We start from the raw sequence: 12,279 nt of genomic DNA on the forward strand, positions 1-12,279 counted from the left end.
TGCCAAGGATCAGCTGAAAGAGAAAAACTTGCTGGTCTCATACTGGAAGCCACTGATAAGAGCAGCTTCTTCAGAGAAGACCAACATAAGCCACATGGGTTTCCAATAATGCAACGCACTACAGACAAGGGTACACAATTCTGCCCCACGATCTTCTTTTACATCAAAACTTGTTAGTAGAAATGAGCTACCATCTGAAATGATTAGGCACGGCTTCTCTACCGCACTTAGTGCTGACAACCACGTCTCTGCCAGCTCAGAATAAACAATAACTGAAGTCCATTACAAGCACTGTTTTTAATTCAAACATCTGCTGAACAGTGCTACTAGAAAGCCAAAATACTAGCATAAAAAAAACAACTGGAGAAATGAAGGCACAGCCGATTTATGCTTGGCTGCTTAATTATATACAATAACTGCACATCTTAGTGAGATGCATGAAACTCAACTTCTGTTAACTTCCTCAGAAGATTGTATGTTTAAAATACACTTCTTCAGAATCAGTAATTTAATTCCAACAAGGTTGTGTTCTTACATCTCACAGGAATAAAACCAGTACCCACATCCCCAGAATAAACGCTGCCCTAAGCCCTGTGAAAACCCGACCCAGACGTACCTGGGAGAAGGCCAAGTTGAGCACGGTTTCAGAAGCCAAGTACTGCAGGCTGTATTCCCGAGAGAGGGCGAGGGCCTGCAGCAGGACAGGCAGGGCTATGATGTGACACGAAGATCTCCAGTAGAGCTCTGCGATGGACAGCAACACCCTAACCAAACCAGGGGGAAGAATTACGACGTTTTTCTTCTAGTGAAAAACATCCGCTTATTTCCTCAAGCAATTATTCCATCTATAGTGGTATTGATTTTACTGTGAGTTACATTAATGTATATGGAATAAACTTCAATTACACTCTTAAAAGGAGATGCCACTGACACACAAAAGCTTAAATAACACTGTAACTACTCTGAAGGTTAGCCCAAAGGTACAATTACACACATACATTTCTATTTATTGTGGATGCTGCGTTTCCTTCTTCCATAAGCCTTCACAGAACTTTAAAGTAAGTTCACTAGCTTTTAATTTATGTATTAAAGATGACTAGGCTTCAACTGCACAGTATGTTGAGGATTCTTCCATACCGTGATTAATAAATGAAATTCTTCTGTAATCTCCAAATTGCAGTGGGTAATCTGAAGACTAGTGAAGTCTGAACAGACACACTGAAACAGCTGCTCCTCATCACTGCAAAGTGGCTTGAATACTCCAAAAATGAATTCTTACCTAATCACCATCTCAGTGTTCTTGATTTTCTGGCAGTGGATCAACAATTTCTGCAAAAGTCTGTGTGCCTCTGACATCTGATTTTGGGCTTTCAATACAATGGCTTTTCTGCCGTAGTAGAAAGAAAACATCACTGATCGTATTTTTATGGTTTAAATACAATTCTGCTCCTCAGAGCACAGAAAAATAGGTCTCTATTTTGTTGACCCCTGTATCCTGTAACTGCAGAATGGCATTCTCACAAAGTGTACACACCAGCAGAGGGAAAATCGGATCTCTCCGATTCCAGCTGGACAACGCACAGGCAGAAAGGATCCAACTCATAAACCAGCTTTAGATACAAACAGGGATTGCCAAAAACAAAGGGCAAACAGGCAGCACAAGTGGGAGGGCATGCAAGCTAGAAAGCACACGTAATTATTTGTAAGAAAAACAGGTATGAGGTAAAGTAGCTAAAATTGGCTTGAGCTAACAAGGAATACAGAGCAACAGAGAAAGAACGAGAACAAGGAATCAAGAACCAAATCCAGAGCAGTGGGGGATGTGTCCAAAATCCCTGAACCCAGCCACAGAGCAGAATATTTAAAGATCAGGGAAATCACAGTCCAATTGCAAAAGGATAAGCATCAGGTCCCACAGCTTTAACACTGATCTTCCAGCTACTGACACTGGCTGTGTTTTTAGGTGTTTTGCCTCATTGAAAATCAACAAGAAAAAGTTCTTTTCCATACTCACGAAACAAGTTTTAACCCTATCTAACGTGTCTTTCTCTTTTAGAAATAAGAACCCATCAAGGTGAGAGAAAAATCCCATCGTTGCACTTTGTAGATGTAGAAACCAGGACACAGATGCAGACACCCAAGCTCAGACCAGGCCTGAGGTCCCCAGCTCTGAAAATGTCCAGAGAAATGAGGAATTATCACTGCAGGACATACTCTACTGGAATAGCACTACAGGTTAGACAACGTGGCCGTAATTAGTTCTGGAAAGGGAAGAACACAAGCACACAACTGCCAGCAATCATTTTGCTAAATTGTTCATCATGTTGGCAGGGCACATCTGCAAGCATCTGCAGATTCACAGATTTTTACCTGTATATGCCTTCAATGCTGTTCAGTGCTGTAATTCCTGCTACAAGGGAGTCTGCTATGTGGTATCTGCCATCATTCATGGCTCTCTCAAACTGTATTTTCTGATCAAAGAGCATCCAAAGCTAAACAAAAAACATCCAGGAACAAATTTTAGAAGTTGTGCCTGCTCGTTTTCTAATCCCAAGTTAAAACTTACTTGCTCTTTTCCCCTGTGGGTATTTATGTCTAGACACAACTAACTCCACTGTCCAATCACTGGATTTACTAAACTACTGACCTCAACAGAAATGCTCAGGTCTGGATTAATGTTTCAATACCAAAACTCACCTATCTGACTGCATTTTAAGTAAAAAAAGCTCTTTTAAGTCATTAATAATGCTTTGAAACAGTAGACTTGTTCTGTAGCGAAAAGGACCAAACTATGTTTAATGAATCTTGAACACTTCAATGTCAATACGATCTTATAAAGTCCTGTGTTAATGTGCTTCCCAGATTCACACAAAAACCAACCTGTTCTCAGCGAAAAGGACCAAACTATGTTTAATAAATCTTGAACACTTCAATGTCAATACTATCCTATAAAGTCCTGTGTTAATGTGTTTCCCAGATTCACACAAAAACCAACCTGTTCTCACCGTTATTTCTGGATTGTAATATACTAAAATAAGTAGCACTAATTAAACAGACCTTTGAAGCTCCAAATCAATGCAGAGCATTTAACTCCTATATGTGCTCATACAGGTGTATGTTCCTCTGTCAATGACATTTCTATTTAAACAGCTTTTTCTTAGGAGGCTATGGCGAGATAAATGTCTCACAAACAACAGGGGCATCTTTTTCATGCTTTTGTAGAGAAGTTCACGCCACACAGCTTCCCGTGAGGTCACGAGCCAAGTGAAACTAGCAAACACCTAGCCCATGGCATAGGAAAGAATTCAGATGCAATGGAATTCAGATCCTGTTGTAGAACAGTTACATCACTTACAGGCTAAATTATAAATATTTTACCTGGGCATGCTGACTATTGGGAGGGAATCTTTCCTTTAGGTGTTTCAGTATTTCAGAGGCAGCTGCAAAGTATCCCTGTAACACAGAAACAGCACTGGTTACTGCACGCTGGGGCAAGCACCACTCCCCTCAGTTGCGACACAGCCTTCGTGGAAAGAACTTGCCAAGCACAAACCCTGCACTTCCTTCACCCCCAATGCAGACATCGACAGCAGAACAAAACACGAGTCAAGTCTTGCACTCTGTCAGTAACACCCACACGTCCTCTCACCGAATGACATTTTGTGCAGCTAGCCATAAAACTCACCTGCTCTGCATGCAGCTCAGCCAGGTGACACAGTACCACAGCAAAGGACTCTGTGTTATTCTGCTGAACGCCCACGTTCACAGCCTCCAGACTGTTCATGCTCAGCAATGTTTGGGCTTGTTGAAGTGCCATGGTGCTTGTGCAAGAGAAACATCTTTTAGCTTTCAAGCAACAAACAACCACCATTTTTAATCTGTGGTCTTGTTATGGCAACAGACTACGTTTTCTGGTAGGTCAGGGGCCTGGGGGAGAATGTAGACTTGTAAAACTGCTGTCCAGGAACTCTGGACTGTGCAGGCACAGCAAGTGCTACAGAGCGAAAGCTGCACAATCTAAGCACAGGTCTAAGCACTGAAATGCTGCAAACAGGGGCACAGGAGCAACTTATGATCTATTTGCCACTACTAAATGGAAACACAATCTCTTCTCCAGTATGAGTTTTAAAGGAACACAAGAGAATGGAAATAATTGCACTCGGCCTGTACCGAATCACAGTCTGATTGCTTTATTTTAGTGCACTGGAGAGACACAGCCGCTTGTTACACCTATATAAATAACTCAAAATGCATTATGTGCTAACAAGTACAGTGAGCTAGCCAAAGAGTTCGAAAGAAACAAAATACCTGCGGCCATATAATCTCCAAATGGCAGTCTTCTGCGCTATACTAATATCAATGAGCTCTGACAAGCTGTGTTTCCAGTGCAACAGATCCGAATCTTTTAAGGCATCCATTAGTTTGTTGGCAGCCTTTCCTGCAAAAGCTCTTTGCTGAACCAAGGACTGTATTCCCAGGGAAGCAAGGTACTGGGAAGAAGAAAAACAAATATCAACAGCACTGAAAGACTATAATAGAGTACACTGCACTTGCAAATTACTCCGGAGAAAGAGTTCTAAACTAAGAAAAAAATTCTGAAGAAACAGAGGTGATGTTATTCAGCACAAAGGAACGCTGCTCCTGGGATTTCTTTAAATACCCACTTATGCACGCCCACACTTATGTGAATGCCATTTTGTTAGATGTGAAAATTTCTGCTTGCCCACACAGAAGGCATGAAAAGGATGACAGGACGTGTACCTGGACTTCTCCAATGATGAAACAGCTGTGAAAACACAAAGCATTCCCTCCCCTTCCCCACCAAGTGGCCACCTCTGCTCTCATCTCCCAACATCAGCAGTTTAATTCCTTTTAGAGCAATTCTCTTAAAAAAAAAAAAAGAGATTGCAGATCTTGGGGATGGCAGAACTAAACATTAAGAGCCAACAGATTCAGGGCACCAAACTGGCTAAGGGGCCAGCTGCCTTGTGAGATCTCACAGGTGAGACAGAGCCGTACAAGTAAACGTGTTCAGACCCTGCCAGAGGCACCAGCACTGAGGTTCAGGGAAGTCAGAAGCTTAAGAACCTCCTTGGAGCACCTGCAGATCGCGCTGCAGGCCTAAGGCCAGCATGGTGCATGGGGCCAGCCAGTAGCCACAGAGAGTTCTTCTGCGTAAAAAGCAAACAAGTTAGAAGGAAAAGAGTGAGCCCTGCAATAATGCACTGGCATTAGAGCAACTGAACTCTGGTTTATTAATATGAAGAGTAAAAATCATAGAAACAGCAAGATTTGGGAGTGTTAAAACAGATCTGTTTAAATTCAGTTACATATTTTGAACAGACCAGCCACAAACCCCTATCATGCATCCTCCCCTCGCCACATGTGTTTGTCCTAGAAGAAAGTTAAGGATGAATGAAATGGACCTACCGGCAAACCAAAATGTAAAGATTTGTTTACAGAGTGCTCCAGCAAAACACAGCTATCGAATATCTTCTGCTCCAAGATGTACAGCCAGCTCTAGCAAGAAAAAAAGTTAAAATCTCACTGCAAATAGCTTATGGTGGCAGCACTTTTCTCTTACTTTTTGTCAAGAATGAACAAAACCTCATTGGAAATACAAACCATTCTTCAGAATTAATATCACACTGGGGAAACCGCTATTAAATGCTGCAGAGCAAAATACACCAGAAGTGCAGCTAGACTGGGACATGGGCTTGACAGCAGTCGACACCGGAGGAGTCAAAACTGTGCTTCACTCCAAATAAAGCACAGAAACCCCATTGTACAGTTAACTGTGGAAAGCAGCATCTCAAGATTTTGATACCATTGATGCCAATTCATTACACCAATAATGTTAATTACAAAACAAAATACGGAGAAATCTAAGTCTTTCCCTCCTTTTTGTTTGCTCAAAAGGAGGCTGATTACTCTTAGAGAATCCAACAGACAGAAAAGGAGAAGTTTATTAAATACTTTGTCTCTTTAAAACATAACAGGCTAAACTTGGAGCTCAATACTGAGATCTTGGTACTCCAGGACCACAACTCTTGTTTAAGAAAGTGACCCTGAGGTGCAACAAAACCATCTCACGATCTCCCTGCAGTCCCTCTGGGTGACCCATCTGCAAGAAGCAACGTCACCTCAGTGTTGGAAATTACTGATGCACTTGTTGATGCCACTGTAAGAGTAGTTCTGCAACAGTTCACTGAGCAAAGGCTCGGACAACACAGACAAAGGTGACTTAACCTCCAGGTCACCACCGCTGTCTTACCAGGCAGTGCTGCAAGCAAACGTGGTCGTTAGACTCCTGTGCAATTCGGATGGCTTCCTGAAGTGCCAGTTCAGCCTGCTGGCTATCAGCAAACAAAAAGGGAGAAGACATCAGTATTCCCACAGTGCTTAAAATACAACATTATATAGAAAGGAATACTGATCTAAATTATGCATATCACACTCAGAAGATAACTCTGATTTAATAGACTGCTGAGAAAGCCTGTATCTTCCTCATAGCACTTCAGCAATATATTCTTGTCTTGAGGATAATACGCCAGATGGCATTTGCAAGCCACTACAAAAACGCAACTGTAACCTCTAAGCAGGCTTTCAAACCCTGTACGTGCCAATGTGCCCAGTTATTGTTGGAACAGGGCAACGCTGTATATCTGCCTGCATAGAAAATGTGGTTGCTCTCAATTTCGCAGATGCCCTCCCCACCTCCAGTCCTTTTACATGATGCATCCAGGCAGCAATCAATAAATGCAAACCATACATGGAGATGGGTAAGCCAGCTTTATCAATAAAACAACACCCACTCCTACGGCTTTTTAAAATTCAAAAAGCTCAGATGGTTTTTTTCTTTTAATTATTCTTTTTCCAGATCATCAACTCTATGTTGATTGGAATGTTAACAGAAAACCAACCACACTTTCTTGAGAACATAACTGAAAATAGGCATCCATGTCCACTGACCTTTCTGAGGTCATGGAAATGTAGCAATTGAGAACTTAAATACCTAGGAAACAGTTGCAACCAGACACAGACAAATGTCAACTCTTACCCTGCTGTAGATGGTTCAGTTATTATGGAAACCAAACAAATGTCAAACTAAAAAACAAACCAAAACAAATCGAGATTCCAAGAAAATTCCAACCAAATGCAACTAAAGCTGTTATCAAATCAGAGAAAGTCCCTTCTCCTGAATAGATTTCTCAGAATGAACAAAAGCTCCGTCAGCACTTACGAGACAAAACGAGATGAATTTCAGTAGTGCAGTACAATGCGTTAACTTACTAATGGCCAAACCGACAGTGCAGCGCAGCGAGATTCAGAGCAGCGTATCTCAGACTGCGGCCATAGCCTTCGTCCCCATTGCTTTTGCTTTCTGCTCCAGTGAGAATTAAACGGTCAAAATAATGAAGGAGGCTGTGCGTTGAACTGAAGACATCTTGCACTCGGAGGCTATTTAAGTAGCTTAAATAATGCTAAAAATTGAAGCAAAAGCAGCTTTAGCTATACAGAACCATTAAAACATAGTTTTTGTTTATAATTCCTATGAGTCTTCTCACTGAGAAAGGCTGCCTAACAAGTGCAACCATGAAATACTGTATGGCCACGAAAGTGCTTGAAGTTGCAGTGCTACTGATATCTGTGCAGAATTTCTGTAAATCTTGGATAAAATCAGTTGTTTTCCCTAACAGGATCTTCCAGATGGTGTCCCAGAGGCCAAGATCTGGCCATCAGAATTATCCCAGCCAGTCTGAGACCTCTACATCAGTAAAATCCACACATTTATGTGTTTAGTGAGAGTGGGAATGGAAGCGTGACTCCTGCTGTGTCTGTGCTCAGGAAGATACTCTGAAGCACAAGCACTGCTTCCAAATGCTGTGCAGATAGAAAGGAGATGCTAGAACTATGAAACGTCTCCAAATGGGAGCAAGGAAAATCCCATTTGCCTCAGCCCAGGGCTACTGGGAAGAAGGGTTAGAAAGTACGGCAGGAAGCTGTCGAGGAACAAGGCGAATGCTCGCAGCACAGGCCTGGAACCAAGTGAGGTGCCTACTGCTTTCAGTATAGATTGCTATTAAATTTCTATTTACCAGAAATAAAGTGAACATCAGTAAGCAAAATCAACAGATATCGAACTTAATATTGATTTTTAAAGTATGGGAGTACGAGGCCTGAAATTTCTTAGAAAAATGTGTGTAAAAATAAATAAGTTTTAGATTTAGTTCAACAAGAAAGCACTCACATATTCCCACCAAAATGAAGAGGATTATATCTGTGCATAAAGCTAGACTTGTGGTTAAGTACTTCACTTAAGGTTTCTGTACCTTCAGGAGTTCCAGTCTGAATTACTAAACATTTACATGCAACCTGCTTACATTTTTATCATCTGCTTACATTTCAATACACAATGAATTAGCCCCAAATAATCCCGTTCTAGAGATAAGAAGTCCCTTTACAACCATTTTGGATGAAGAAAAAGATCCTTACTGCTTCAGCAAAGTCTGGATTAAATTTTAACAAGTTGTTCAATTCCTTTTGTAAACATGCTGGAGTAAGAGCTTTTGTTTCATCATTCTTCAACAAAGAGGCCTGGAATAAGAATTGGGAAGTAAAAGATAAGTAACTCGAGCTACAGGGTTACAAATAGGCTTGATACATGCTTGCCAGTTTGTTATCCACTTGGAGAGAACATTAAAGGAGATTTTGTAACAGCTCCGTCTACTATGACATTGAAACGTCAGTGGTGGTTTTATTCTATGCTATATTATAGCATTCACTTTCCAGAGATCAGAGACACCGAGGAAAACAACAGCTTACTTAAAGAATTCTGTTTAAGCTTCTCTTTGGAGAACTAACACGACAGATCACTCCCTGGAGTTATGTGAATCTTCTCACAAAAACAAAGTAAAATCAGGAAAACAAATAAAAAGTAAATCCATAGTTTGTTTTGGCAAGTAGATCAATTAGTAAAAAGTTACAATACTCCAGTTACTAGAATAAGCGTTACTGAACACTGAATAATAAAAACACTTCAAATTTCAGAACTGTCCTAAGCATCCAGGTTCCTCCATAATACTCTAATTAGGAGGAAAAAAATTACGCACAGTGGTAACAGACATTTTGTTACCAACAAAACTGCACATTTAGCAGACACCAAACCTGAGGTGAGGAGTCAGAACAGAAGAGACCTCAGAATCAAATACCATCATCTGGTGAACGCGCCCAGATAAGACACTTCTAGCCCCAAGTGCTCATACTGAGCAACTGCACAAGATATCAACAGATCTTTAACAGATCTAGGAAGACATCATGTCTGACACTGTGGATAAAATCAAAGGTGAAATTCACTTTATGGATCAGTTACTCAACTTTATTCAGAATTAACATACCTGCTGTGAAAGAAAATACTCTGCTTGTTTCTGGGAAAGAGGCCCACTGCAAGATATCTCTTCTTCCCTGAGAAAAAGCACTCTGGTTAGCAACAAGGGCAATGAAAGAGAATACAAGGAAATAAATCTTATCAGACACTCCACAGCTTTGCTTTATAAAATGTTAAGAGATATTAGAGCTCAAAGCATGGAAGGAAATTAAAAGGAAAAATAAGTAATGAATAAAATCTACTACATCAAAGTCAGCGTTTCAAATGATTCACAGTTTAGTTGTAATCTTCAACCTGCAGAGGTGGTGATCAAGGTGAACACTCAATACGGACAGGTGCAAACCCAAAGAAAAACAGCAGAGAGAAGATTTGGGGTGATGTATTCAAATGGCTTTTCTCTGATTTTCCTTTCTTTTGAAGACAGTCACAGCAGGCCACATACTCTGGCCACACACATCACTCCAGAAAACAGCAGAAAGAATTTTTATTCCACGGAAAGGCAGCAACCAGAGCACACAGCCAGCCTCAACGCTGCCAATGACTCGTGCTGTAGCAGAGCGTTTACAGGTACATGTTTATATAAGGACCATTTAGAAAGTGCATCTTAAATGTATGGATACACAAAATGCACTTAGGATTACTCTTACAGTGGAGCACCATTTCAGCAGGTGAAAAGTCTCAACATTCGCCTCTCATTTTTGATGGAAATCAATGTGAGTTCTTTTATTTGGAGAAGGGTGTAAAGAGAAACCAAGAACATCAAGCCTAACTTTTCCTCAGTCGGCAATCTTTCCTTGCTGGAAGCAGAAGTGACCGCTCCAGCGGCTTTACACACCACACACGAGCACAGCGTGGGACGTGCAGGCAGCACCCAGCCTCCAGCCGGCAATTCCCCAAGTGAGGATGGACGCCGAGCAGAGCTTCTGCCATTGACCAGCGTTACCACACGGTGGCACCAAGGAAACGGAGAGGCCACCCAGCTCTGCTGTCACAACACGGGATTACAGCACACCCCATAGCGGCAGGACATGCACAGGGCCTAGATGAGCAATCGTGGAGCTCGGGAAGTTTAACAGGAGCAGCATCTTGAGCTCCACAAAGCTTAGGTTGACTCCGATGTGTACAGCGGTAATCTGAAATAAGACGAATTCTCTTATGAAGTGGGGAAGACTTTCATATGAATAGATCACCTTAAAGGCACGTCCAGTTCTTCTTTCTCCATTTTTCCCCTCAGTTCCTCTGTACTTGTCAGTTCCATATCACTCTCATCAACACCGGGTTTTTTCTCATCGTTTTGAAAGTACTGCTGAAGCGCAGTGTAAAGTTTATAGACCTGACTGAAAGAAAGTTTATTGTATGCCAGGATCATATGGCGCAGAAACAGACCTGCAAAGGAAAACATCTGTTAGCACAGCTCCCTGTAAGGCTGCTGCTTCACAGAGGAGACCAGAAATCACAATAAGAAGTTTCGGTCACATTATTTCATTCCACTTAAGTGTGTCACCTCAGCCTACCAACTGATAAAACTCCAGTTTGCAGGGTGTAAATCTAGTACGACTTGGGTGGCAAATCTCCCAGACCATCTGATCACAGAAAATTTGTTAAGATCAGTAAGAGGTGCTCAATATGCAACATTATCGGTTACTGTGAAACATCTGAGGAAGAGAAAAATTGTATTACAGAATCTTTACCCCTCCCCAAAAAGAAAACCAAAGCTGTATCCTGAGCAAACCACATCAATAACAGATATCGTATGAAATACAGCTTATGGAGAACAACCAGTTACCTACTACACTTGTTTTATGAACTTCTGGCTCTGTCCCTGTAAATGAATCTGAAAGGTCATCAAAAAATTGTTCCATATCTTTCAGTTCTCCTTCTGCCATAAGTTTTAACCTAAACAAGGAAAGAAAACGACGTTTTTTTAGGGCATTAGTAACATGTATCACATGAAATAATCTTCTATTTTGGGTATAGACGAGGCAACACAAACAGAACCAGGTGGCAGCTAATTCATTAGGCCCAGAAGGTTTTTATACTCATGAGCCAAATAAAAATATATTAAACATTAATAATAAGCCAAATAATAATCAAGTTTGGGTTGGTTGTTTGCTTTCTTTTCCTTTTTAAACAGAGCTTTTAATAAAGAGAACAACTAGAAGAGATTGCTATTATTTTAACAAAACAATTTGGGACACCAAATAGAGTGTTTTTAAAAACTCCTGCTGTTCAGTGAGTTGAGTTGGCCAATACCAAAACAGATCTGCTCCATCACAGAAACCTTGAAACAGATGGCTGCGACGTTCAGTTTGTGTGCCTGTCACAACTTATTCACAAGAGCTCAAAAAACTCTAGAAGTATATTTTTGCTCCAAATGTATGGCTTTTCTGACTGCGCATTTACACATTTTAGAGCACTTCTTCAAAGCTACCAGAGAAGATACGGATAACGCAGAGGATGCACGCACTGGCTTCATCATCTTTCACAGAATTACTGGTTGGAGCAGTGGCGCTTTCAGGTTTCGAACACAAAGCACAGAACCTACAAGAGGTACCAGGTGAGCAGCTCCTCAGCCCCTGCAGCAGGGAAGGGGGGCTCGGAAAGCCTTGGCACCTCCCTCCAGGAGAAGCCCACAGCGGGGCCTGTGTCGGGCTCTCGGCAGCTCCCCCCGGCCTCCCCCGACGGCAGGGGCTTGGGGTAAGGGTTCCCTGCGGGCGGGCAGGGGAGGGAAGCGCGGCCCCGGCGCCCACCTGATGTGCACGGAGCTGGCCAGGTGCGGGCAGGACTCCTCGATGGCCTTGCGCAGTCGCGACAGCGGCATGTCAGGGCCCTGGGGAGGAGAGCGATATGTCGCGATAGGCCATAACGCGAGGGTCGCCCGCCCTCCCCAA

General features: G+C 42.0%; 1 protein-coding gene across 1 annotated transcript in view; it reads right to left on the reverse strand.

Moving 5' to 3' along the window:
- Positions 1-12,215, reverse strand: part of ANAPC5 (anaphase promoting complex subunit 5) — a 13,003-nt gene extending 788 nt beyond the window's left edge. Inside the window, exons 1-15 of the mRNA XM_010180903.1 lie at positions 12,139-12,215; positions 11,175-11,284; positions 10,579-10,774; positions 9,399-9,465; positions 8,497-8,598; positions 7,294-7,484; positions 6,275-6,356; positions 5,431-5,520; positions 4,309-4,490; positions 3,686-3,821; positions 3,379-3,453; positions 2,371-2,492; positions 1,280-1,387; positions 617-764; positions 1-13 (exon numbers count right to left, since the gene is read on the reverse strand). The exon at positions 1-13 is cut by the window's left edge and continues 180 nt beyond it. Of these exons, the coding sequence (XP_010179205.1) occupies positions 1-13; positions 617-764; positions 1,280-1,387; positions 2,371-2,492; positions 3,379-3,453; positions 3,686-3,821; positions 4,309-4,490; positions 5,431-5,520; positions 6,275-6,356; positions 7,294-7,484; positions 8,497-8,598; positions 9,399-9,465; positions 10,579-10,774; positions 11,175-11,284; positions 12,139-12,209 (1,693 nt within the window). The 5' untranslated portion in view covers positions 12,210-12,215. The remainder of the gene's footprint in view (positions 14-616; positions 765-1,279; positions 1,388-2,370; positions 2,493-3,378; positions 3,454-3,685; positions 3,822-4,308; positions 4,491-5,430; positions 5,521-6,274; positions 6,357-7,293; positions 7,485-8,496; positions 8,599-9,398; positions 9,466-10,578; positions 10,775-11,174; positions 11,285-12,138) is intronic.
- Positions 12,216-12,279: the final 64 nt, after the last annotated feature.

The sequence above is a fragment of the Mesitornis unicolor genome, unplaced genomic scaffold, assembly GCF_000695765.1.
Source record: "Mesitornis unicolor isolate BGI_N332 unplaced genomic scaffold, ASM69576v1 scaffold10423, whole genome shotgun sequence".
In the NCBI taxonomy this organism is placed as follows: domain Eukaryota; kingdom Metazoa; phylum Chordata; class Aves; order Mesitornithiformes; family Mesitornithidae; genus Mesitornis; species Mesitornis unicolor.